This window comes from Fundulus heteroclitus, chromosome 9 (genome assembly GCF_011125445.2).
Source record: "Fundulus heteroclitus isolate FHET01 chromosome 9, MU-UCD_Fhet_4.1, whole genome shotgun sequence".
Taxonomy (NCBI): Eukaryota; Metazoa; Chordata; class Actinopteri; order Cyprinodontiformes; family Fundulidae; genus Fundulus; species Fundulus heteroclitus.
Window position 1 is genome coordinate 30,690,775 of NC_046369.1, and position 27,066 is coordinate 30,717,840.

The 27,066-nt window shown below is 40.3% G+C and overlaps 2 protein-coding genes across 7 annotated transcripts in view; one reads left to right on the forward strand and one right to left on the reverse strand.

The window, feature by feature from the left end:
- The window catches only part of osbpl1a (oxysterol binding protein-like 1A), a 46,218-nt gene extending 45,358 nt beyond the window's left edge, over positions 1-860 (reverse strand). For both annotated transcript variants that reach the window (XM_012866352.3, XM_012866351.3), the window contains exon 1: positions 586-860. The gene's annotated coding sequence lies outside the window, so the exon portion shown is untranslated. The remainder of the gene's footprint in view (positions 1-585) is intronic.
- A 209-nt stretch (positions 861-1,069) lies between these two features.
- impact (impact RWD domain protein) overlaps positions 1,070-27,066 on the forward strand; it is a 39,257-nt gene continuing 13,260 nt past the window's right edge. The window contains exons 1-9 of one of the 5 annotated variants that reach the window (XM_021318439.2): positions 1,071-1,254; positions 6,068-6,196; positions 6,281-6,333; positions 6,459-6,521; positions 6,680-6,765; positions 17,054-17,173; positions 17,253-17,347; positions 20,865-20,938; positions 24,746-24,832. In XM_021318439.2, coding sequence (XP_021174114.2) covers positions 1,207-1,254; positions 6,068-6,196; positions 6,281-6,333; positions 6,459-6,521; positions 6,680-6,765; positions 17,054-17,173; positions 17,253-17,347; positions 20,865-20,938; positions 24,746-24,832 — 755 coding nt within the window. In that variant the 5' untranslated portion in view covers positions 1,071-1,206. Of the gene's footprint in view, positions 1,255-6,067; positions 6,197-6,280; positions 6,334-6,458; positions 6,522-6,679; positions 6,766-17,053; positions 17,174-17,252; positions 17,348-20,864; positions 20,939-24,745; positions 24,837-27,066 lie in introns of all 5 variants that reach the window. The other 4 variants (XM_036141463.1, XM_036141464.1, XM_036141465.1 and 1 more) reach the window with 4 other exon arrangements.

Consider the following 27,066-nt stretch of genomic DNA (forward strand, 5'->3'; position numbering starts at 1 on the left):
ATGTATTTCAATATTGTTAAAGACTCGAAAACAACTTGAAATTAGAAGGTTCAGACTTCTAAAACCTGTTTTAATTTGAGGCCTGACTCGGACTTGACTGTTTGTACTTCAGACTTGACTTGGGACTTGAGGATATACTTGAGATTTACTTGGGACTTGCAAAACAGTGACTTGGTCCCATCTCTGGATTTTACTAAAGATTTTTACAGAACTGGATGTGAATTGGACTTGTTTTCTTGTAAAGTACTGCATGACTGCATATAATATCAACTAAATCGGATATTAAATCCACAATGAAACAGAAATAAATTAAATGGCTATTTTAACCATATAAGCGCAGAGCCCTTTAAGAATTTAAAACCTGCTTATGCCTAAAAAGTAATTCATTTCACAATGACCAAATGATAAAACGGCACATTTAGGTGCTAGTACTCAGTCTATTTGCTTTGAAGTGGTATTTCTAATCTATTCTAAACACACCACAGCTTACCCAGCAGTAGTCATTTGGTGTTAATGTCCCTTTTAAAGGGATTTGTGATCCGATGACTGTAATTCAATCAAATGCACAGAAAGGGTCAGACTTACAGTTTCCACGTCTCGTGAGTTAAAATCCAGCTTCTTTCCCTCACAGGGGCCCACCGTGGAGCCCCTCCGGTGCGCTTCCTGCTGCCCTACTGCAGCGCACACAGCCCGGCGTAGATCCTCCGACACATCCCGCTCTCACTCGCTGACAAACGCTCACTTCTCATTTGGCGTCCTCTGACGAAACACGCGGGGAAATATGTATGACGGCGGTGACTCGCCCTGCACACACATACCTCTGTCACTGCTGACTGTTTACAACGAGATCAGCTGATCTGCGCTCAGCGGAAGTCAGCTGGCACGTCCCTTCAAAACAAAAGACCAGTCCTTTAAAGACGAACTATTAAAACGTAAACCGAAGGGTGGAAACACAAATTGTTTTTTGCGACACATATAAATGCAAACTCTTCGCGTGTTGTGCGTAGTTTAATTGTTTTATTTTGGCCCGAAAGGTGATAGTAGAAGCCGGAAGTCAGGACGCATGCACCCTATGGAGGGGAGTCACGTCACCCTGGAAGCAGTTCTACATGGACCGTCAGCCTCACTTATAGTAGGGATTATGGTGTTGTTATGATCGTTATTATAATCAGTGTGCCCAACAGGTGATGTTTAATAAATGAATTCATGGCGGATATTATAAACCCAGAGAATGAAGAAGATCTACAGGCTCAAGTAAGCTTATATTTATTGCTTTGGTATCCTCTCAAAGTGAAGACACTTTGTTTGACACCTTGTGTTCTCCGTAGTGTGGTAGGTGGAGAGCGTAAGTTAAATAGTAAATAGCGATAATCACTGTGATAGGATGCAGAGTTAGTAAGCAGAAAGGCAGATGGACTCGGTGCATTCATGGTATGAAATAATCCAATGAACGATTCAAGTTCCATGACAGATTTCTCTATGAAATCCCTCAAAGTCCTCCAGATATAGTTCACCACGTGTAGAACAACATATCGCGGCCAGTTTTATTGTCTTGTGTGCTGTTTTGTCGGTGATGGTTATTTAATGAAGAAAGTAAAAATTTGGCATCCCAAGATTCCAGATGCCCCTGGTGACGCTACATAAGGTCACTGATAGGTACATCTAGTTTTTATCCAGTCAATAGTTCCATTTGTCACTGTAGAGTATGTTTTCATTAAATAAGCAATAGACACTATTCTGCCCTCTACACATAGATATTCAGTTTACATTACATTTTGAATGAAACATTATAGTTAACACATTAATTATCTTAAGTTTTGTAAACAGTAATTAAATTATACAATGCGAAATAAATGTAAAGCTTTTTAAATTAGCTTATTTATTTCTTCCTCTTTTAAATAATCACTTAATTTATGTATTTTTCATCATGATTGTCAACTTCATTTATTAATTACTTGTATATTTTTGTCCGTTTTATTCTTCCTTTCTATATCTTTACCCCAATTATTTCTTCAACCCTATTTATTTGTGCCTGTCCTTTTTCCATTTCTGCATGCATCTCAGCCTCATTATGCAAACGAGAAGGGGTGGGTCTTAAGGCAACAACTGCTGGTTGTTATAGTAGGGATCATGGTGTTGTTATGATTGTTATTATAATCAGTGTACCCAACAGGTGATGTTGGTACACTGTAATTGGTTAGCATCAGAATTCCATAGCTGGAATCAACACCTTGCTGCCATCAATGGCTGCTGCTACCAGCCGCAGTCACAATGGGTCAGTGAGCGAAAAGAGCTCCTGAAAGAGTGTAGAGCCAAAGTGGACAGTGGTCTGCATTGTTCATGGCTTTTTGCGGCAATCCCTGATACTGAGCAAGCTTAAGTGACAGTGGAGAGGAAAACTCCCCTTTAACAGGGAGGAAAACCTCCATCAGAACCAGGCTCAGTGTGACCGATCATCTGCCTCGACCGTTTTAGCTAAGCTTAAAGTTTTAAGATTAGTCTTAAAAGTAGACAGGGTGTCTGCCTCACGGACCAAAACTGGGAGTTGGTTCCACAGGAGAGGAGCCTGATAGCTAAAGGATCTGCCTCCCATTCTACTTTTAGAGACTCTAGGAACCACCAGCAGACCTGCAGTCTGAGAGTGAAGTGCTCTGTTAGGAACATACGGGGTAATCAGAGCTCTGATATATGATGGAGCTTGATTATTAAGGGCTTTATACGTTAGAAGGAGAATTTTTAATTCTATTCTTGATTTAACAGGAAGCCAATGAAGGGAAGCTAAAATTGGAGAAATGTGATCCCTCTTGTTGATTTTCATCAGAACTCTTGCTGCAGCATTTGATTTAAAAACTAAGTAATTAATAAAATCCAGTTGACAACAGTGACAGCCGCTCTCTGTCTAGAGGCTGGAGCAGGTGATTACCCGGTACTGGTACACTCGTTCAGCGCATGCAGTTGTGGTTTCAAAACGGTCTTCTTCAGGCAGTGGGGGGAAAAAACATGTTGTCAGAGTAATCAGAGCCACTACGTATTCTCAGATTCTCTCTTTGGATCCAAGGTATGTTTGAAGATGCAGTCTGTTGTTTGTCTAGCGAGATCAAGACATTTACAAACGTTTCTTCCTCAGTGCAGCCTTTGGAAAGCTGCGGGCAAAGAAGAAGAGAGGTGCCGTGCCTAGATTTTCTCTATGACATCACGAGGATTTCACCTCGGACCCCTCCTCCCTGTTCATTCTAGCATTCAGAGTTGTTACTAGCTTCTTTTGTTCTCTGTATGTAGTTCAGTCCGCCCCCCCACCCCTCCCATGGCTGGGCCCAGTAATAACATTGAGTAAAAATATCTCTGTAGTGTGGTAGTTATGCAATATTTAAAAACAAAAATGTATAATATTCTCAAATATATTTAATTTAAAACAGAAAATCAGCTATTATTACTGCTATTACTAAAACAACAAGACCATTATTACAGTTAATGTGTTATAGCATTTCTTCATTTTGATATTTAGGTTTAAGCAAGATTATAGCATAAACAATCACCAAATTTGGTAATAATGTTTAGTAGTAAAGTCCATATCTCACACAATATTATCTTTTTTAGCTGTTTCGCTCTTTGTAGAGTAACTCAAGTGAAATAAGTGGGTCGAAAATGAACCTCAGCAGGTTAATTGCTTGGATAAAGACTGCAGTTGGCCTCTTGACAGGCATCCTGCTTGCAGCTCTCCAACTCTAGTTTTAAAGCAGTGCTACCATAATAGGAGTCATAGATGGCACTCCTTCACTTTGCACAATATAACTGTCTGTTTTCTGTGACCAGAAATCTTTCCAGGTGGTTGATTGTGACTGTCCTGTAAGCAGGGGAAATGCCTTCTAGTGTTCACTAATGTCAGCTGATTCGCTCAATTGTTGTACCTTTTGTGATTTTTTTTTTTTGTGTGTGTGGGGTGGGGGGGGGGTGAGATAATGTTATATCTGGTAAAATCCAGCTATGAAAATCCACACCTCTCTACCCAGCTGTGTTTTTAGAATCGGTGTCCTATTTTGAAACCTAGGAGGTGCAGCAATAGCCACAGAAGTCGAACATCAGCACAAAGTGCAACTGACATAAAAAGGGAACAAGACACTTAAACTGTCCCAGGTTGCCGTTTTCATATGTATTAGGTAAGCGGACCTGTACTTTTAGGGTGGTGGCCTAATGTAGTTCTTTTCCCCACTCGTGGGACGGCGTCCAGACACCATGTTCAGTACATATTCAGGAGGTAACGCCACTTGGAGCAGGGACACGTCTAAAACATGCATTGCGCTGTGCACATATGGAAAATGAATTTCTTTTAGATTTTAAATGAAATTTAAGCGTTATGAAAAAAGATCGTTTGACTCGTCAAACATTTTACATTTTTATAAAATCTGCTATTTTGAACACATTAAAGTGAATAGGGCGACAGCGGTGCAGGAGTTAGGGAGTTCGTCCTGGAGTTGCCGGTTCACTCCTCCGTTCTGACCGTCGCAGTCATTGCATCCTTGGGCAAAACACTTCACCCGATTTTCCTGCTGGCGGTGGCGCCGATGTCTGGCAGCCTCACCTCTGTCAGCCTGCCCCAGGGCAGTTGTGGCTACTAGCATAAGATAAGATAAGATAAGATAGTCTTTATTGATCTCACAATGGAGAAATTCACTCGTCACATCGGCTCATACAAGAGTGGGAAAGGTGCATTCAATTATATACAGTGAATCTTCATATATACAATGGATCAGAAAGAATACCAAAAAATACAAAAAAGGAAATAGGAATGGGCATCTGATGTCTCATTTACATTCTTAGTGGTCTATATATATATATATATATATATATATATATATAAACATATCTATATACTTAAATATATAGATATATCTATGCGCCTACTTACATATGCACCTACGCGTATGTACGTGCATATACATTTGTACATACATACATACATACATACATGTGGGCTGACTTATGTTCAGGTGGTGATAGCAGCAGAAGTCACTACATCAGGATTATTGCACGGGTTGTAGGACAGTGTATTAAATAGATTATTGCACCTTGGTTATTGCACATTACTTATTACAGTTATGGTCACAGTTGCAGTTACAGTGCAGCATTGTAAAATCTGATAGCAGCAGGAATAAATGACCTGCGGTAGCGCTCCTTTTTACAGACAGGATGTCTAAGTCTTGCACTGAAGGAGCTGCTCAGCTCCTCTACAGTCTGGTGCAGCGGGTGGAAGGTGTTGTCCATGATGGATGTGAACTTGGACAACACCCTCCTCTCAGCCACTTCCTCCACTGAGTCCAGAGTGCAGCCTAGGACAGAAGTGGCCTTCCTCACCAGCTTGTTCAGTCTCTTTCTGTCCCGGTCTGCACTGCCAGGAGCCCAGCAGACAACAGCGTAGAGGAGGGCTGAGGCCACCACAGAGTCATAGAAAGTTTTTAGCAGAGGCCGGCTCACTCCAAACGACCTCAGCCTCCTCAGGAGGTGGAGCCGGCTCTGGCCCTTCTTATACAGAGCGTCGGTGTTATGTATGTTATAGCTCACCGCCGTCAGGGTGTGAATGACCAATGGTAATGTAAAGCGCTTTGGGGTTGTCGGACCTAGTTGAAGCGCAAGTACAAGCTATTTACCAATTTAACGAACAACAAAACCCAATGTTGATGCTGGTTGTTCCTAGCCTAGCCTGGCCAGCCAGACTGACTTACGTCGTATATACTGCGTATCAGTCTGGTGAGGAGCTGGTAGAGCCCGATTTCAAAGGCGGGACTAACAGGGTCAGTCAGCATCATCAGGTTAGAATCGATTGGATAACTACGGATGTGGCGCAAAAAAAACTGTTTTTATTTTTCGTTTTGTTGTCCCTTAAACATGTCATGCCATCAAGCAAACTCTCCAGTGATTTTTTTTTTTTTTTGCCGCTTTTGTTCAAAAACACCAAGCAGCAAAAATCTCCATATGTATCTTGACTGTTATAGCAGTAAAGCACTGCTGCATTATGGGCGATTCTGCAGAATCGTCTTTTTTGCTTTCTAATTGGAGTTTTCTCATCCAGATCGAAGAGGTCGAGGCTTTGTCTTCTATCTATGGAGATGAGTGGTGTGTGATAGACGAAGCGTCCAGAATATTTTGCATCAAAATATCCAGCGACGCAGAGGAGCAGAAACTGACTGCATGCTTGCAGGTGCAAAATGGGAAAAAATTCATATAACTTTCAAGTGTCGCTCCTTTAACTTTCTAAAACCAATTCTTTTTCCTCGTTGATCAGATTATTCTTCCACCTGATTATCCAAGCGCAGCCCCGCCCATCTATCAGATCAAGTAAGTCTATTTGCCTTTCAGATTTAATAAGGACGAGATCTGCTGATTTGAAAGAACAACGTCCCACTCAAAAACCCACTCGGCGTCCCACTCAATAACCCTGTGTTTGTTCTGTGCTTTTGTAGTGCAGCGTGGTTGCGAGGCTCCGAGAGGGCCAAATTGGCAAACAGCCTGGAAGACATCTACGTGTGAGTGCTTCTCATAATTTCTGACTTCACAAGGAGATGCTGTGCGTCGATATTAGCCTCAACAAAAGCTTTCATTATTCCTTCCGCAGGACGTCATCTCTGTTCTGAGTGTGATTTAGAGCTTCCACCCTCACATGCGACTATTTCATTTTCAACAGGGAGCATGCGGGGGAGAGCATCCTCTACCTGTGGGTGGAGAGAATCAGAGACTTTCTGGTGGAGAAGTCCCACTGTTCAGAATCAGGTGAGGTGTGAGAGATGAGTTTGGTGCTTTAAAGCCCTTATAATGACTCGAAATGACTTGATGTTCTCCTGCATGGCAGAGCTTGTTTCATGCTACTCTTGGCGCCCACCTTCTGGTTGCATCCATTAGTGTCAGTTGACTGTTTGCTGAGCAGCCACTCCTTCAGGTGGAAACAAAATAGCTGATGGTTTGACGAAGGAAACCCAAAAAAACTGAAACTACATCGGCGCCACTGGCGAAGACGTACAGCAGCTTGCATAAATAATTCATAACCTTTTTTTCCAATTTTTGTCGCATTTTAACCTTAAACTTCAGTCTGTCTCATTGGGAATTTCATAGACCAGCAAGTAGTAGTGCATCATGTTGATGCTGAAGAAAAGTACTTTTCATTTTGCTCTTTATTTGTTCAGCAAATATCTTCTAGTCTGATACACCCACATAAAATCCAATGCAAATACTTGCCTTCAGAACTGAAGTGAGTAAATAAAGTCCCCCCCCCCGTGTGTATTTGATTCTCACTTTAAATCCAGCCGTTCTGTGAAGGCCTCAGAGGTCTGTTGGAGAACATTTGTAAACAAACTGCTCTGTTCAATCCACTACCAGAAACTGGGAAAGAGCAAGAGGATGAGTGCAGACCTATAAAACAGTGCCTAATGACATGAACTGACATGCTAGGCAAGGATGAATAAGAGACGCAACTGAAAGGCCAAGGGTAACTCTGGAGGACCTGCAGCTCAGAGGGCATCGTCCTAATTGCAGTAGACTGCACAAATCTAGCCTTATTAAAACACTGGCAAGAAGAAACCCGTAGCAATCCTAGAAGAAAACCTGTTAGAGGCTGCAAAAGACTAGAGCCTGGGCTGGAGGTTCATCTTCCAGCAGGACAACAACCCTGAACATACAGTAGAACTACTGTAGTGGTTTCGATAAAGCATATTCAAGTGTTAGAATGGCCTAGTCAAAGTCCAGACCTAAGCCAATTGAGAATAAGAGGGAAAACCTTCAGACTGAGCTTCAGCATTGTTCTCTATTTTTCTAAAAAGAAGGGACATAAATTGTAGTAAATATGTGAAGCTGGAAGAGACATACCTCCACAGACTGCAGCTGTAACTCTAGTGAAAAGTGGTTCTACAAACAATTTTCTCAGTATTTTCAACAAAATGATTGCAATAGTTTTCTGTTTTTATTTGCAGATAATTGAAACCATGCATCAGATTCATTGCACTCGTACATTTATGAGCCTTGTGCCAGTTTAATTACAATAAAACAAATTAAAGCTTCAGGTCATAATGTGGGAAAATTGGAAAAAGTTTGAATGTGAATAATATTACCAAGGCACTCCATTAAAATTTGTGTTTAGCTTTGATTGTGGAGTGTTATAATAGCTCAGCAAGGATAAATAAGTGTCACCCAAATGCTACCTGTTTTACTTTCGGATCAAGCCAGAGTCAACCGTTGGCTAAGCTTTTGTCTTTTGCTGACATATGGCAATGAAATAACAGTCACTGTTGGTTCAAAGCAATGCTTCAGCCATTCAGTTTGGTCTGATTTCACCCAAAAGCTCTGATAGAACCTACCAGGCAAACCAATCTTATAAATCTACTCCCTACCTATCTGTTCATTGATACTAGCTTAAAGGTGCTGCTATATTAGTTTTAATAAAGGATTGGTTGGTACTGCTTGTGCTGAACCCAGATATTTGTAAGGAATCCTCGGCCAAAAAAAACTAACTTGTTGTGACCGCACAACTGGTATTTATTCTGCAGTATTTAGCACATGTCCAAAAACGTACAGCTGAAACAAAATAATTACCTAAACTGAATAAAGAGACTCATAACATTTTTCTCTCCATCCAAACATTAAATCAGACAAAACGTTGAAACAAACAGGTTTTTAACTTTCCTTGATTTAAATGAACTCAGGGTTTATCCTTTTACACTTTTACACATTTCTGGGAATTTGTCCCAAAAAAGTGGAGCATAAGAACTAAATGCTGCTTCTCCATGGTTCTGGTTTTGGGTGTGCAGAGTAGATTGGAGCCAGAAGACCTGAGTGGTCTGGGTGGTTGATATGCTGAAGACAGGTATGTGATGTATTTTGCTGTTAAGCTATTCTGGGATTTATAGACTAAAATATGTATTCTCTGAGATACAGGGAACTTTAGAACTGGGGGGATGTGCCCTACTTTCTCCGTTCTATCCCCAGTACACACACAGTGTGATTCCCGGCCGTTGCAGACGAGGACTGTGGGAAAATCATGGAGGAGTCTTTGGTCGTGGCTCTAAATCTGTGGTCACACAGTGAGACAGGTTCAAGGATGGCTGTGTTATAGCGCCTTGCGGCCAAAGATAACTTCCAGTCAAAATCTGTCAGTCTCAGATATTTAGAAAGAATATCTCACAGTGTGACAGCCACTACAACCTGTGTCTAATCAGAAAGGAAAAAAATTAATACGTTTTGGATTTCAGAATCAAGTTTTTGTCAGGGATAACCTGTCCTGTTTGCTCTGATCAGACAAGTTTAATCAGAGCAAACACATTGCCACATGGAGCATCGAGGGCTGTGAACAGCTGCATCTTCCTCTGAGTGCATGTCGGATCGCACGGCTGACGCAAGCCGGTGACACCTTTCATTATTGTTCTCTTATTGTGGCAGCGAAGACCAAGACTGATAAATAATAAATTTTTCTTCCTATTGGAATTTTCTTTTGTTTTTTTTTACTCATTTATTTATTTTTTTTGCGCCTGCTGCGGACTTTGATGCGCTGAACTAGTAAATATTTTGCCGAAATCTTTAAAACATCACTGGACTATTTTAACAAACTTATTTGATTTTGATTTTTGTTTCGAATGGATTTGGGATTGAAGAGTAGAGCATGCAGCTAACCTGATGATTTTGTTTGTTTATATTAAATCCAGCCGGTGCTGTAGGCACACACTGTATGGAGGACCAAGTCTTCCATATCTAAAAATAAATACAGAAATAAATAAATGCTCAATAAATAAATAAGCATACAATTAATTGCCACCAAATTAATATATGTAGGTAGAAATTAAATTATACAGTGAGACATAAATGTATATATCTCTTTTAATTAGCTTATTTATTTATTTGCCTTTGTAATAATTACCTTATTTATTTATTGTGCGTTATAATCTTCAACTTTATTTATTAATTACTTATATTTTTTAAGTATTTATTTATGTGCATGTTATAATATTTTTGTCTGTTTTATTCTTCCTTTGTATTTTTTTACCCTATATATTTCTGTGATGCTATTTATTTCTGCCTGTCCTTTTTACATTTCTGCCTGTCCTTTTAACATTTCTGTATGCATTTCTGCCTCATTATGCAAATGAGGAGGGGCTGTGTCTTAAGGGCTCAACTTCTTCCCATTGGTTGGTTAGCATTTTACTGCATCGGTCAAATCTACACTGCTTTTCCCCGCACTAAAGCATTGTTAAGTAATGTCAAACTTAGCAGTCAGACGTTCAGTGTCAGACCTCTTAAGGAAAGCTGCTAATAGACTGGAAGAATTAGAACGCTGTACATTTGGGATCTGAATGTTTTTTTATGGTTTCAGATTCGGCTTTTCCAGATCAATAACTCATCGGCGGATGATTTATTCTACAAAACAGACACCTCTCCGCAACCACAGCAAGGCAGACAGTGAGCTACAACCGTAGTTTCCTCAAAACGAGTCTCCCATCGTGCTGGGTGAATTACATTGGACCCTATGCAGAGCTCGCTTGATAAGAAAATACTGTAGTTGATTATAAAAGGCACAATATGAATTATCAGATTCACATCCAGACAATAAAAAGCACTACAGATTATCATTATTCTATCCATGTTGGTCTAATTTGTGAAGGAGGCGGAGTTTCATCAAGCCGATCCAACATTTCCCTCAGCTGCAACACTTGGGGTTCACGCTGCGTCTTTACGCATGATCCAGCACCGCAGTGAAGTTGGTTTGAATTTGGATATTGGACATTCAAGCTCCACGGAGTCAACGGGATCTAGCTCATGGTTAATCCGATTGAGGGACTCCGATTTCGGCCAGCGTCTCTCAGCTGCTCCCTCCTCCCACACGCGGTGGTGCAGTTAGAGACTGTCAAAAAACTTTAGAACCAAGCACTCTTGAGAAAACCAATAAATGTATTATCTTGTGACCAGCTAAGATAAACTAATATAAATTGATGTCAATAGATAAAATCTGTAAGGCACATTTGTTTTTATTCATTTTTAAGCTATTTTAAATTTTCAAGACAAAAATTGGGACTTTTCCTTACAGATGTTTTTTAGTGGCTTGATTTTATATTAGTTTTGTCATAGGTGGTCACAAAATACGGAATTTATTGATTTTTGTTTCTCAAGAGTGCTTGATTCAAAGGTTTTTTGACGGTCCCTAAATGCACCACCGCGTGTGGGAGGAGGGAGCAGCTGAGAGACGCTGGCCGAAATCGGAGTCCCTCAACCGGATCAACCATGAGCTAGATCCTGTTGACTCCGTGGAATCAACGGGACTTTTATAATCAACTACAGTATTTTCTTATCAAGCGAGCTCTGCATAGGGTCCAATGTAATTCACCCAGCGCGATGGGAGACTCGTTTTGAGGAAACTACGGTTGTAGCTCACTGTCTGCCTTGCTGTGGTTGCGGAGAGGTGTCTGTTTTGTAGAATAAATCATCCGCCGATGAGTTATTGATCTGGAAAAGCCGAATCTGAAACCATAAAAAAAATTCAGATCCCAAATGTACAGCGTTCTAATTCTTCCAGTCTATTAGCAGCTTTCCTTAAGAGGTCTGACACTGAACGTCTGACTGCTAAGTTTGACATTACTTAACAATGCTTTAGTGCGGGGAAAAGCCATGTAGATTTGACCGATGCAGTAAAATGCTAACCAACCAATGGGAAGAAGTTGAGCCCTTAAGACACAGCCCCTCCTCATTTGCATAATGAGGCAGAAATGCATACAGAAATGTAAAAAGGACAGGCAGAAATGTAAAAAGGACAGGCAGAAATAAATAGCATCACAGAAATATATAGGGTAAAAAAATACAAAGGAAGAATAAAACAGACAAAAATATTATAACATGCACATAAATAAATACTTAAAAAATATAAGTAATTAATAAATAAAGTTGAAGATTATAACGCACAATAAATAAATAAGGTAATTATTACAAAGGCAAATAAATAAATAAGCTAATTAAAAGAGATATATACATTTATGTCTCACTGTATAATTTAATTTCTACCTACATTTATTAATTTGGTGGCAATTAATTGTATGCTTATTTATTTATTGAGCATTCATGTATTTCTGTATTTATTTTTAGATATGGAAGACTTGGTCCTCCATACACACTGATGTGGCGCATGCAGATAAAGTTGCGTACTGTCGTACGTCACAAGCAGTTTAGTACTAAAAGGTGATCGTACAGTGTGCACAGATTATACTTTATGTCTTACCAAAGATTATTAAATCCACGTCGCACATTGTGTCATGGAGTTGTCTTATAAGACTGCTAAAACTGCACAGTGTAAAAAGGCTGATCGACTTTATTGGCAGACCTATAAAGACGCTAATGCAGTAACGTATGTATTCATATCTTAAGATCCTGCTGAGACATTAGTCCTCTAACACTAGTGATGTTCTTCAGATGATAGAAGACCAACTTTGTCATTGTCTTTAGATGCCTTTGAAGGTTCACTATTAAGGGCCTGATCAGTGGTTACTAGCTGAAGCAGCTCAAGCTGTGTGCTAACTCTTAATCTCTTCTCTATTGGCCCAAACATTCCAACTTCAGTTTTGTTTTTATTCAGTTGAAGAAAATTTTTGCACATCTATGCATTGTTTTCTTCTAAGCATTTACTCAGTGCTTGAATAGGTTTGTCGTCATCTGGTGACATGGTGATGTAGAACTGTGTGTCGTCTGCATAGTTATGGTGACTTATGTTGTTGTTTTTTATAATCTGAGCTAGAGGGAGAAATCTATATTGAATAGGAGGGGACCCAGGATGGACCCTTGGGGAACCCCACATGAGATTTCTGTGGTCTCTGATGTAAAGTTACCTACTGACACAAAGTCTCTGTCCTTTATGTACAATTTAAACCAGTCAAGTACTTTACCAGAAAGGCTGACCCAGTTGTCCAGGCGCTCTAATAGAATGAAGTAATCAGCTGTGTTGAATGCTGCACTCAGGTCCAATAATACCAGCACTGTGGTTCCTCCAGAGTAAGACCCTAAAGCTAAAGCTTTAACTTCCTGGCTGATGATCAGTATTTTCTGAAAATGTCCTTTCTTGATGTTTTGAAACGCACTAGTCCATCTTCATGCAAAACCCTCACACACCAGGATGCTGCCATTCCCATAATTGACAGTTGGGATGCTCTTCTCAGTTTCACCCAATTTGTCTTTCAAATGTAGAATTATGACCCAACACTTTGGTTTTACCTTAATCAGACCACTGGACATGTCTCCAAAGAATAGGGTCTTTTATGAACTGTAATCTGGCCTTTGATGTTGCTTTTAGAGTGACATCTTCTCCCTAGCTAAGAGGCCTTTCAGCCCAGGTCAGTAAAGGTCTTGCTCCACTGTGGAAAATGACACTCATTTACCAGCTCCAGCCAGCCTCTTCACACGGCCTTTTTCCTTTAGTTCTGGGGTAGATTTACACTTTTCCCACCGAAACACACCCACCTCCGAGACACAGAACTTGTCTCCTTCCTTAATCCTAAATTCACGTTCCTCCTCCTTAGCTTGTTTCTTTTAATTTTCAAACGATATCAGACAAGGAAGAGCTGTTGCCTTAAAATACATCAATGGACGTGACTCCAGTTAACTCAAATGTTGTGAATTGCCCTATCAGGCAATCATGAGGTAAGTAAGCTTTTCAGTTTGAAGAAAGCATTGAAAATAAGATCTCTCTCATCATTCAGCAGGCATATATCATTTTGGTGATCCTAACTGACCTAAAACAGGGAAAGTTTAGTTAGACTTTGAGAAAAAAAAAAAAAAACGGTTGTGTCATTTTACATGTAAACATCTGGTTCAAGATCATCAGCTTAGCCATAATGAATCGCACCGTTCATTAGTAGTTAAATAATCATCGGATCGGATCAAGCCAAATGTCCGCCAGCAGGGGAAACCTCATCTGAATTCATCTCCCTTCTGCATTCTGCTCCTTCTTCACCAGCCCAACTTTCCGCCGAGGATCTAACGGTGTGATAAGATGAACACAAAAGCCCTTCAAAAAAAAAAAAAAAAAAACACTCCAGGCTCTGAGTGACTGCACTGAATTAAGATCTGTATCTTTATAATGCACCTCGTTGCCTTGGTAGAGCCTTTTCAAGCATAAAACAAGACTAAAAGGCACCTCAATTGCAGCCTCACCCAGCGTCACGGCAAATGAGGCGTTTTTTTTTTTTTGGGGGTGTCAGACTCTTCTCCTGTCTCGCTTATCTAGAACCGGACTCTTGCAGAACATTATACCTTTTTAGCAACAGGCCAGAAAAAGTAATAACCCGCCTCCCCATTGTGGTGTGTCATAAGTCCTCTCTCGGTGATTCATGTGGTAATAAGTGTAACTGGTCACAGCCCTTCAGCCCGGGAGTGCCACTGACGGCTTATTCATTCACTTGACGGGCACATGGCGAGGCAGCGAGAGGAAGGAGGCGCGATAAGGCCGAAGATGCACATTTCGCCAAAAAAATCAAAAAGGAAATGAAAAAAGCAGAAGAGATGTCAGGGCCCATTAAAAGTGGGGAGAAGTATAAAGGCTCTGATGATGAAGTTTGGCTGAATGAGACCACACTGAAGCAAAAATGATGAGCAGCAGAAGAAAGAAAAAAAAAAAACATTACAAACCAGATATTTGTTCAACTAAACGTGAAACCTACTTAGCCAAAGCTTTTCATTATGAGACCAAACATGGAAGATCTGCAGTGGTGCCTGGTCATTTACTGTTCTCGTGTAAGCTTTAGCAGCATTTACTTAAAAAGACCGATGAAGGACGTTAATGCATGCGTCTGTATTTTCTTTGTTTTCCAGTCATGATGGTCGTAGCCTAATGCATCCTATTATGCATGCGGAGCCAGGTGCAGCCTTGTTATTTTGACCTCTGTTTTTGTCAACAGGGAGTTTTCTTTTTCCTGAAAGGTGCATGCTTTTTATGATAATGTTCTGTTTGCATCCTTCCTCAACGCCCTTGATTATCTCCCAAAAAATGTGTTAATAACATGTCGGCGAGCCACACATTTGCAGTGTTTCATAATCAGAAAAATACTCCAGATAACTAAATGCGTTACAATTTATTTCTACTCAGGTCTACAATCAATTCTTCCTCTTATAGGTGTTCATCAGAAACCCTGCACAGCTAAGTGGGTGTAGAAAAGAGAGGGATGGATGTTCATTATAAGAACATGTTATCCAACATTTACACCTTCAGTAATGGGAAGCAGATCTGTGGCTAAAAGCTTAGTCGGGAAACAATGGGTAGGGACTAATTAAATGTCAGATTTGATGTTATAGGGGATTTGATGGGAATAAACACATGTCTAAGAAATGGACTTATTTTCCAACATCTAGACCTTTTCTTCATGCATTCTCCATGAAGACAAGGTGCATGATCAATGTAATAGTAGCTCTCAGCAGTTCAGTCTTTAAAGAAAACATGTAGATAGTTCATGCTTGCACTGCTTATGTCTTTATGATTGTGCTGGCTTATATATATATATATATATATATATATATATATATATATATATATATATATATATATATATATATATATATATATATATATATATATCTATATCAGAAATGTCCACACTACTTGAACATTATCTTGCTGGTACCACAAACTATTTTATTGGGAATTTAAGGGATCAGAACAACACAAAGTGGAGTATAATTGTAATTTGGAAGGAAAAGGACGCCTGATTTTCAGAAAGTTGTTAAATCTGAAAAGTGTGGGATGCATTTAGTCCTGCTCAGTCGATGCTTTATAGACTCACATTCCCCTAATTCCTGCGGCACTTGGGCGACAGCGGCGCAGGAATTAGGGAGTTTGTCCTGCAATTGGCAGGTTGCCGATTTGATCTCCCGCTCCGACTGTCTCAGTCGTCCTGTCCTTGAGCAAGACACTTCACCAGTGTTGCCTGCAGGCGGTGGTCAGATGGCCCGGTGGTGCCAATGTATGGCAGCCTTACCTCTGTCAGTCTGCCCCAGGTCAGCTGTGGCTACTAACATAGCTCACCACCATCAGGGTGTGAATGTGTGAATGACTGACTGTAGTTTGAAGCGATTTGAGGTCGACTGACTAGTTAAAGCGCTATACCAGTACAAGCCATTTACCATTCAAGTCTATTGGGGTTTGTCTCTTTCTCTGCTGCAGTCGTAATCCTTTCAGCTTCAGCTTTCTGCCAGGATAGGCCTGTATTCAGCTCCATCCATCTTCCAGTTACTTCTAACCAGCTCCCCAGTATCTGCTGGAGAACAACATCAGCAGCACACCATTAGCTTTCATTGTGAGGATGGTGCGTTCAGGGTGATGTGTGGTGGTAGATCTCCAAAACATGTGACGCTTTGCCTTCAGTTTTAGCCGCATCGGACCAGAGCTCCTTTTTCAACATGTTTGCTGCGTTCCCTGCTTGGCTTTTGTGACACGTTAACCTTATCTGTCCCACGAAGAGCTGATTTGGGGAGTGCATGACTAACATGGGTTGTACCAACAGACTCTCCTACCTGAGCTGTGGGTCTCTGCAGCTCCTCCAGAATTAGGTTAGCCTTCTCTGATTAATGCTCTTCTTGTCTGGGCAGATTCTCTAACAAAACCCTGAGGCCTTGAGAGAACAGATGTGTTTATTCTGAGATTACATTACATACATGTTGACCGTGTTGACTAATCAGCTGGATGCCTAAAAGCAAATTAGTTTTATTGGATTTTATTTGGGGATATCAGAGGAAAGGGGGCCGCAGTAAAAAGCAGGCTAAATATTTCAGATTTTTAACTGTAAGGACCTTTGATGACACTGTATGTGTAATCCTGGAGATAATCCTGGAAGAGCTCGTCTGCTGATTTTAGCCACACGTCGTTTCTGTCGCCTAAAGTTCACTTTAGATGCAAACATTTAAATTACATTCAGTTGTTGGAAGATATTTATTCACCTCAAGGCTCCTAATGATCAAAGATTGCTAATTGAAATGTGATTTATTTTTTATTTTTTATTGTCACCCATGCTATTATTAAAACCCTATTTTTATTTTTAACCCATTCCAGTCGTCCAACAAGAAGAAGTGAACAGAACCGCCGAGGAGGAAGTGGAAGATGATGAAGATGCGCCTGATTTCAGCATTCTCGGGGTAGAAAAGGCGCACCTCTTCGTGGATCAGCCAAACGGTACGGCTCGCTTAAATCGGCACCTGCTCCATTTCTTATGAAATCCTGCTTGATTATTCACGACACTGTCCACCTGTAGACGAAGAGATGCCTCCGGTAAAACACGGAAGCCCCATCACAGACCGACGCAGTACCTTCCAGCCCCATTTGGCACCTGTGGTCACTCCACGGCAGGTACAAGACATGCACATTCATGTTAATGACATTGAATAAATTACATATGGGCCATTTACACACACAAACACACACACACACACACACACACACACACACACACACAAAAAAGGATTTTCTGAAATAAAGTCCACAAGTAGCTCGGTTGTTTCGCTCGGGAGACAACAAGTTAGCCAGAATCTTAAATAAAGATGCAGGGGGAACTTATGAGCTTTGTCTAGGTGGGAAATATATAAATCTGCAGATTTTTACACCAGACTGAAACGTAAAATCTGTTTTCCTCTTCCTGCATATTAAAATCACTCTTGGGCTCATCTTAAAAGCTTCCACCTGCTGTAAAGTGCTAATTGGGCAAAAATATTAACAGATGCAGCTGTCTGCAGGGGCGTCGGGAACAGAAATGATGGAAACTCAAGCAGGTTTCGTGCAATGTTCTTAAACTGCTACAAAGTACAACCGCTCAAGTAATTATCAAGAAAAATCACACCCACTTTATTAGGAGCAGTAAGGTGTTTAAATGCTGTAGACGGTGATTGGAGCCAATGGGGCTCAGTTTCAGTCGGTGGAAATTAACTTTTTCTTTCAAGCCAGTGGGTGACGTTGGGGAAATAAAATCTGTATTTGGGTATTTTTGATAAAAAATAGGCACCAACACCCCTCATGACCCCAACAGGGATAGACGTGTTAGAAAATGGATGGCTGGATAATTTGTGCTTTATTGGTCTGAGGGTTACAGTAAAACCCCTTTACATCTCTTTCCTGATCCCCCTTTGTGCCAGCTGGCAAAGATGCCACTGCAAACGTCTCACCACGTGGATGTTTGATCCCACAACTCTGATTTCTTTTTTTTCTTTTTTTTTTTTTTTTTTTAGTTTTTTTTATAGAGCCTCACAGTGCAGAGAGACAGTTTAACTACACACATGGCATTGTTTATCTCATTGTCCCCGCAGACAACAGATGCCGTTGAAAATGATGGGTTCTGCAGAATAGTTTAGCTGTTAGGGCGGCTCTGGCTTCACATTGACTTAAGCTGTCTGAAGGGTGATAGTAATGTTGGTAAAAAATAATTAGATCAGAGGCGTGGTCTGTGGTCATTAGACTGAAGTCACCAGTTGAATGACGTTAGAATCGAGTTGATAGAATCACAGCAGACTTGGGACTCGGACTTTTACACCAGTACCTTCTGCTGCCATCCAGTGCAATCAGGGAGGTGTGCACACAGTTGGGAAAAAGAAGATAAAAAGTTAGCATCACCCAAACAAAGCGAGGACTCTGCAGCAGCACAGCCCTGCAAAGTAATGTCAGCACATTTAGTGACATTTTAAATGCAGACAGAAATCTGTTCTGACCGCCAGCCTGGAGACAGTAGCGAGCGCTGCCAGCGGCTTTATCCGACAGCACCTACGGGGAGCTGTTTGGGCACAGAGTCGCGTGTTGAACCCAGCATAAAAAGCTCTTAACAGGACGCTGCAAAAATCCTAAATATTAAATCTGAATCTTTAAAACATTTAGGGCGTAAACTGTTGTAAAGAGCTAAAAACATGCAACTGCCATTCGAAATAATAATGATAAATCAAAGCTTATAAAGAGATTAATGTCTGGTCAATGTTATCTTAATGATTAAGTTGTTTTTTTTGTGAACTAATTTAGTCATGGAGTTGGAAACGTTCTAATTTAGCTGTAAACCCAAAGATTATTACAAATTGGCTTTTAAATCATATGTGAGCTGCAATCTACTATCCTTTAAATTTTTAAAGTTACATGCTAACATCACCAGTATTTCCCTCATTCAGCTTAAATAATTGAAGTATCTGTGCTTTGGGCAGGTAGCAGCACTTTAATCATGTCCAATAAAACCTACTTGATCACAATTTTTGTAGAGTAGAATACATAATTAAATTTGGTATTTTTTACTGGTCTGAGGTTAGTTATGTTATTATTGTAAACTGCTAAAAGCATTTTGCACCATAGCAGTGTGTTAACATTGAAGTAATTAAAGAACAATCAAGTTTCATATAATTTTATTTCCTTATTATTTTCTCGCTTTACAAGATGTTTAATTCGTTTTGGAAAATGTTTACTGTAAAAAGCTACATATGCACAGATTTTCCTGAAGCTTACAAATTTAATTTTCGTTTGCTTGTACTAGCAAACAAATACATGTTTTAAAGAGAGCGTTTACCGTCTAGAAATTATTCATTCATGGCGTTCTTGATCAAAGGACTCATTTACAGCCAAAAATGAAAAGTTTAGGACTTGGCCTTAGTTCGGGACTTGCGTGTCCTGACTTAGGATTTTACTCAGGACTTTCTTCTGATTATCTGGGTCTTTGGACTTGAGTGGAACGGCTGGCACTAACTTCTGACATGGAAAACAATGACTTGGTCCCAGTATGAGTATTATTAGCTTTACTGTTGTTCTTCCCAACCAGGAAAGCTCTCATTTGCACAATGAGTTTCAAACACTAGAATTTGCTGTATTTTGTATTTACAGACATTGTATCATCTGTCACAACCACAGTTTAGCACCGTGGAGCGGCAGAGTGTTTAGATTTTAAGGTCGAGGCTGCTTATGCCTCTCAAACTCTGTGACACAATGTTCACATACTGTTAATGACGGTGTGCAAAGGTATTTTTCCAGTTGTACCTTGTGTCTAAATGGAGCTCTTTTTCTCTTTTTTTTAAATATAAAATGTTCTCTTTGGTGCAGTAAATACAGATTTTTACAGGCAGTGACACACGGCTTCTTTCAGAAAGCTCGATAATGGTCTCTGCCCTAGAACATAAAATAGCAGTGGAGCCTTTCTACTCAGAGTTGTGTCGAGGTTATTTTCCCCATCAGCTCCCTGCTGTCCAACAAGTCCACGTCCTCTGCAAAAGTTTTTTCCCCCAGCATTCTGTGCTCCATGCTCTCCTTTTTATTCTCTGCTGAAAAACTACATGACAAAATTGCAGACATAAAAAAAATACTTATTTTACTATTGTGTGGTGACGATCCTTGGATGGAGTCAGACGACGCTGCTGCTTTAGGTGGCGCCTTCATATAAATAGATAAAAAAAAAGCGAAAGGAAAGTAATGTAACATTTAATTTCAGAGCTTTTCTTTTTTATATCAGTTATGTAATGTATTGAAACATTTTGTTTCTACATGAACGCTCACATGACTTGATTTTGACGTTACTTCAGGAAATGCTTGCTCTGCGTTTTTTTTTTATTTTTGTTTTTAAGCTCGTGCAGGAATGGCCATTTCTGAACATGTGATGCTGTGTCATCATTAGACAGGATTAAAAAAAAAAAAAAAACGGGCAACAGTATTTGTTATCCTCCCAAACTCTAGCGTTTGACCTCAGAGGTGGTCATTAATACAGCATAGCAAGTATTGAAAATAAAAACCAGTTTCACAAACACTCCTGGCTTCAGCACGATGTGTTACAAACTGAGCTAATAGAGCGTGAAGCCTTATGCCAGCAGCTATCACTCATTGTGACGCTCATCGTTGTTCTTCTCGTGTGTTTCAGGTCAAAATGGTGCTGGAGAAACTTTATGAAAACAAGAAGATTGCCAGTGCCACTCATAATATTTATGCCTACAGGTTGGTAGTGTATGCACACACATGCTATAAAAATCAAATTTTTTGTGTGAACAAAGAACCCACAGCTTGAGCCGGACTTCATAAGGCATGCAGCTATAGCATCCATGTTGTCTGTGCGGTACCTGAAGCTAAACGTCTCAGTGGTTTTATGCAGATATTTACAGTCATGGGCAAAACTGTTGGCACCCTTTCGTTAATCAAAAAAAAAAAAAAAACACAATGGTCACTGAAATGACTTGAAACTGGCAAAAGTAATAATGAATAAATTAAATACAGAAAATTAAACAATGATAATCAGACATTGCTTTTGAATTGTGGTTTAACAGAATCACACAAAAAAAAGAAAAATAAACTATAGAAACAGGCCTGGACAAAAAATTATGGTACCCTTGGACAAGATTGAAAATAATTTGACTGTAGGGACATGTTAAACTGAGGTGTGTCCTCTAATTAGCATTACAGACGCCTTCAGGCTTGTAGCCTGTATATTTAAAGGGTTCCAAGTAGTCACTGTGCTGTTGAGTGACATGATGTGTACCACGCTGAACATGGATAACAGGAAACAGGAGAGACAACAATGTTAAAGTTAAATGCTTTAAAGACCATCTCCTAGCAGCTTCATGCTCCTGTGACCACAGTTCCACATATTATTCAAAAGTTTAAGGTCCACAGGACTGTAGCCAGCCTCCCTGGACTTGGCTGCTGGAGGAAAATGGATGAGAAATTGAAGAGAAACATAATACTATAGAGCCCAGAATAAACACCAAATAAATTAAAGGTGAACTCCAAGGTCAAGGTACATCAATGTCAGATCGCACCATCCGCCACTGTTTGAGCCAAACTGGACTTTGGAGACACCATTGTTGAAAACAAATCATTAGAAAGGCTGGAATTTGCCACAATCCCACATCAGCTCCATGTTCACAGACACAAAAATAAAGTACATCTAGAAAAGAACAATGTCCCTACTGCAAAACATGTTCAAAGGCTTGGTTATGTTCTGGGACTGCGTTGCTGCATCTGCCGTTAGGTGTCTCAGATCTGTGCAGGGTTCAATGAAATCTCAAGACTATCAAGACATTCTGGAGAGAAATGTGCAGCCTAGTGTCAGAACGCTTGGTCTCAGTTGTAGGTCGTGGGTCTTCCAACAGAATAATGACCCAAAACACACAGCTAGAACCACCCAAGAACGGCTATACGACTATTCTGAAATGGCCTCCTATGAGCCCTGACCTAAATCCTGTTGAACATCTATAGAAGGAGCTGAAACAGAATTCAAATTCAAATATACTTTCTTGATCCCAAAGGGAAATCAAATAACACGCCATCCGGAGAAGGCTCCCTTCAAGCCTGACACAACTGGAGCCGTTTGCTCACGAGGAATGGGCCGACAGACCAGCTGACAGGTTGCAGACGTCTCATTGACAGCTGCAGAAATTGTGTGGCTGCAGTGATCGCCTCGAAAGCTTGCGCAAGTTACAGGTGTCATCGTTTTTGTCCAGGTTTGTTTCAGTAGTTTGTTTTTTTGAGATTATTCTGTGGAACCACAATTCAAAAGCAATGTCTGATTTTCACTAAATCTTAATTTTATTGCAGTGACCATTGTGCTATTTTCTTTGACCAACAGAGGAGTAATAAACAATTTAGTCCATGACTGTATTTACCTGATACTGTCAACTGGCTCCCACAAATGCTACTTTGTTGGCCATCCCATCTGTTCAGCAGTTACGTTGTGGTGCAGGACACCTGGTATAGCCTGTCGCTTATCTGCCTTGTGCTTCTATGGTGTATGAGGTGCATAGTTTTGGACGTGAAACGCTCCAGCCTTGTCCTGCTTTGCATACGTGATGTGATTTCCCGCTAAGCCAGGCTGCTGAAGACTTTTTGACCCATGTGGAGAAATTCTGCGCTTAAACCAGCATGGCCCTTTGTGACGGTATCCGTCCCCTCTTGTTTAATCATGAAATAATTGTTGATAAGCTGTGTTCAAAGTCCATTTTGATTGCAGAATGTTTTGGTTTAATTTCACGGGCAGCACTCAGCTCTGATTACTGCCGCAGTGGTGAAATCGATAGATCGCTTAGTCTCAGCCTGTCTGACAACAAGAAGTAGGCCAAAAATGTCCCAAAAAGGACATTTTTGGGACATTTGAAAAGAAACAGAGCGATATCAGTCCAACAAGAAGAAAAAGCTAACGGTTTTTGAATGCCATGCACCACAGGGAGACTCGATGCTCCTGGAAGAATTGCCATAAGGGTTAGAGTCATGAGTTTAAAATAAGTAAAATGTTCTTTAAAATGTGTGTATTTGTGCTTGATTTGAGCAGGTCAATAAGATGATTTGCCAATGGAATAAGATTTTTGCACTTAAAATATGAACAACTCATCTCCATCTTATTTCAAGTGCAGGATGTCTATTTATCTTATTTTAGGGGTCAAAATACTCATTCCATTGGCAAATAATCTTATCTATCTGCTCAAACCAGGGACAAATACACTAACTTTAAGAACATTTTCCTTATTTTTAGATCCGTTTTTGCAGTGCATGATCCACTGCAACAAGGGAACTAAAAGTAAGTAACATTTTCTTGAAATGTGTGTATTTGTCCTTGATTTGAGCAGGCAAGTTTAAATGTTCTGCCAATGCAATAAGATTTTTGCACTTAAAATAGGAACAACTCTTCTCCAGCATCTTATTTCAAGTGCAGCATATCTAATGATCTTATTTTAAGATGTAAAAATACTCGTTGCGTTGGCAGGTAATCATATTTACCTGCTACGAGCAAGGACAAATTTGACTTACTCTTAGTTCGCTTTTTGGAATGACAACCCTTCAGTGTGGCTAAATTAAGCCAGCCGTGGTTTGAATAGGATTTTTATATAATTACATTTGTCAGATGCTTCTAGTATTTACCCCCGGTCAGTATTGGCTGATATTAATTTGCTATTTGATATTAATTTGAACCGTATGACTGTTACGAAAAAAAAAAAGCAAAAAAAAAACAAAACAAATCTGTAAAAGGTCAAATGCTTGCTCACTGCACTGTGCATGTTTATCCTTTATAAATATACTTCTGTAACAATGCCGGCCCAGCCACTGGCAGAAAGGGATTTGATTGTGTGCCACAATGCCACCGCTCCTCGCAGAAACTTGTCAGCTCACGTCAGGGCTCGTTATACTTTGTGTACAGTCTGTCTGATGTCATCAATCATACAATATTTTCCCTGCCGCTGGAGCTGTTGCATACGGACATGTTGCCCCCATGGCAACGCCGAAGCCTCAGAGTCTCCTCACACGAGGGGGGGGCCAAATTACCTCCTGAACCAATGTTCACACTGTACAGAGCGTTAGTGGTGAGTATTTAAGTCAGGCCTTCGTCCTTGAGTTAGCGTTACAGTGTGTCTCATTAGTGGGGAGGAAAATGAGATGGGTTACTACGTTAAAGGGAGCACTGTTGCTTTAAAAGGTCACAAAAGCACCAGTGAATGTGAACTTCTTAACACATCCTGCCAAAATGTGGGCGCCGAGTGTGTTTTTGTGTCCTCTGACGCATGTGTCCGTGCACATTTTTTTTAACATCCCCCCCCCTCCCCGTGTTAACATGGACTAATGAGGTCAGCGCGGAGCTGCCGTGGCACTGCCCGGGCGGTCATTACTCACAGGGAAGAGATGTTGACATTTAGACCGCCTAACAAACTTCTTCCTGTGAAGAGGCTGCCGGTGTCGCGGCGTCACGCTCCGACCAGAACGTCCCGAGTGCTCCGCCGCCCTAACGCCAAGCTGTGGGGATCTCTGTCTCGTTTGCAGGATCTACTGCGAGGACAAGCACAGCTTCCTGCAGGACTGCGAGGACGACGGCGAGACAGCCGCGGGGGGGAGATTGCTTCATTTGCTGCAGGTTATCACTCCGTTGAGTCAATGTCCGCTTTCAGCCGCATACTAAACGGCGCGCTCTTTGGGCGAAGCTCCCAAAAGAACCGGCCGAGATAATTCAGAGCAGAAGGCACGAAGCTTGTGCTCAGTGTCGATATCACATTCACATTGTTAAAACTGTCGGCCGCATTCGGCTTTCTTGTGGCTTTTGCATGTTTAATTGGTGTGTGTTCTGAGCTGCCCTGGTAATTTTCACAGCCTGCATAATTTGGCATCTGCTGTGACTTTTACTCAGCGATTGTTATCAGTAAGCACCTCTCCAGGGACTGCTGCAATAGAAACGCTTCTGGTTGTGGTGTAATTTCCCTTCTGTTTTAGGCCTCTCAAGACATCTTTTGAATAAGGAATACATATGAGGTTTTAAACGACAGATAATTGTTACGTATTTTAGCAGAGCTGTAGGATCTTTTTTTTCTCCTTGTTCTACTTCAGTATGAGAATCTATTTCTCTTAAATTTCATTCCCAGATTAAATTTCCAACATGAATTTATTCCAAAAAAAAACATACATTAGGGCACACTGTTAAAATAAAAGTACATTAGGTACCACTTTTCGCTGTCAATACACGTGACAGCAGGAAACATACGGTGGGAATAATTAATGTAATGACAGAATTAAATTTAGTTGCTCCACTTTTTCAAGGCTGTGCTGTTGGAAAGCGCTGCTTCTTCTTCAGAAGCACACGCGCAGATGCGTCCCAAGTACAAAAGATAATTGGTACATTTTGTTTATTTAGGTCAAAGCAAACCTGAGGAGCCCACTTATTTAAAGAAGCCATCCATCAAACGTGCAACAAAATGATAGTAGTCAAATAATCCACTTGATAATGTGTCTCTGTGTGTTATTACCCACTGGGTAATAAAACCACAGTGATGATGAGCTCACGGACTTAAGCATAGTTAATCATTTGCTACAATTTTATCACGATGACAGTCATAAATACATAAAAGCCTTCTAAAGGAAACATCTCCAGACTGCGCACAAGTCTGTACACCGCTACAATTTCGTCCGATTCATTCTACAAACTTTTATATAATTTATAGTAGTTTTGTATAGCTGTTAATCACAAAGTAGCTCATGATTATAAAGTATATATGAACTAATACATGGCCTTGAAAAACGTTTTATGAAATGAAAAACAGAAAAGTGTGGCGTGCATTTGTATTCACGCTGTCTAACCTGATACCCCTAGATAAAATCCAGTGCAGACATTTGTCTTCAGAAGTGCGCTAATCAGAAGTCCACCGGTGTGGGATTTAATCTCAGTACAAACTCAGCTGTTCTTTGAAGGGCTCAGAAGTTTGTTAGAGAACTTTAGAGAACCAACAGCATCCAGAAACACAGCAGACAGATCAGAGGGTAAGTTTTGGAGAGGTTTAAAGTAGGGTTAGGTTATAAAACAATATCCCAAGCTTTGAACATCTCACAGAGCACTTTTCAATCCATCATCTGAAAATAAAAAGAGTATGGCACAGCTGCAAACCTACCAAGACATGGCATCTAAACTGAGATTAGGCAGCCAGGAAGTCTGTTGATAGGACAACTATTATTGTGCTTCACAGATTTTGCCTTTAAGTAAAAGTGTTATTAAGAAAGCCATTAGAAGTCATGTTTCCTGGATTCATGAGACACATGGGAGACACAGGAAACCTGTGGAATAAGGTGCTCTTGTTAGATGAGACCCAAAAGTAACACTTTGGCCTTCAAGTAAAACACTTTGTAGTTGAAAACTAACACCACACATTACACACCATCCCATTGTGAAACGTGGTGGTGGCAGCATCATGCTGTGGCAATCCTCTTTCAGCAGCCAGAGGGAAGCTAATCCCAGTTAATGAGGAGATGGATGGACCGAGAGTCTAGGGGAAAAAAAACTGTTAAAATCAAAGCATTCTCATGTGTTTAAGTGGCCCAAAGTACAGCTTTGTACTTAGTATGGGGCAAATCTGTTCATAAATAAGTTGGACCAAAATAATAATACTAATGTCAATACTACTACTACTACTACTACTACTACTAATAATAATAATAATAATAATAATAATAATAATAATAATAATAACTTGATCTCTAAGCATCACTTTTTAGATTATTTTCAAAAAATTTAAAACCATTAGGGAAGCACCAATATCACATTTTGGCCCCATATTTATATTCATTGATGTTATGGCAGATAGCCAATGTTGACAGATAAT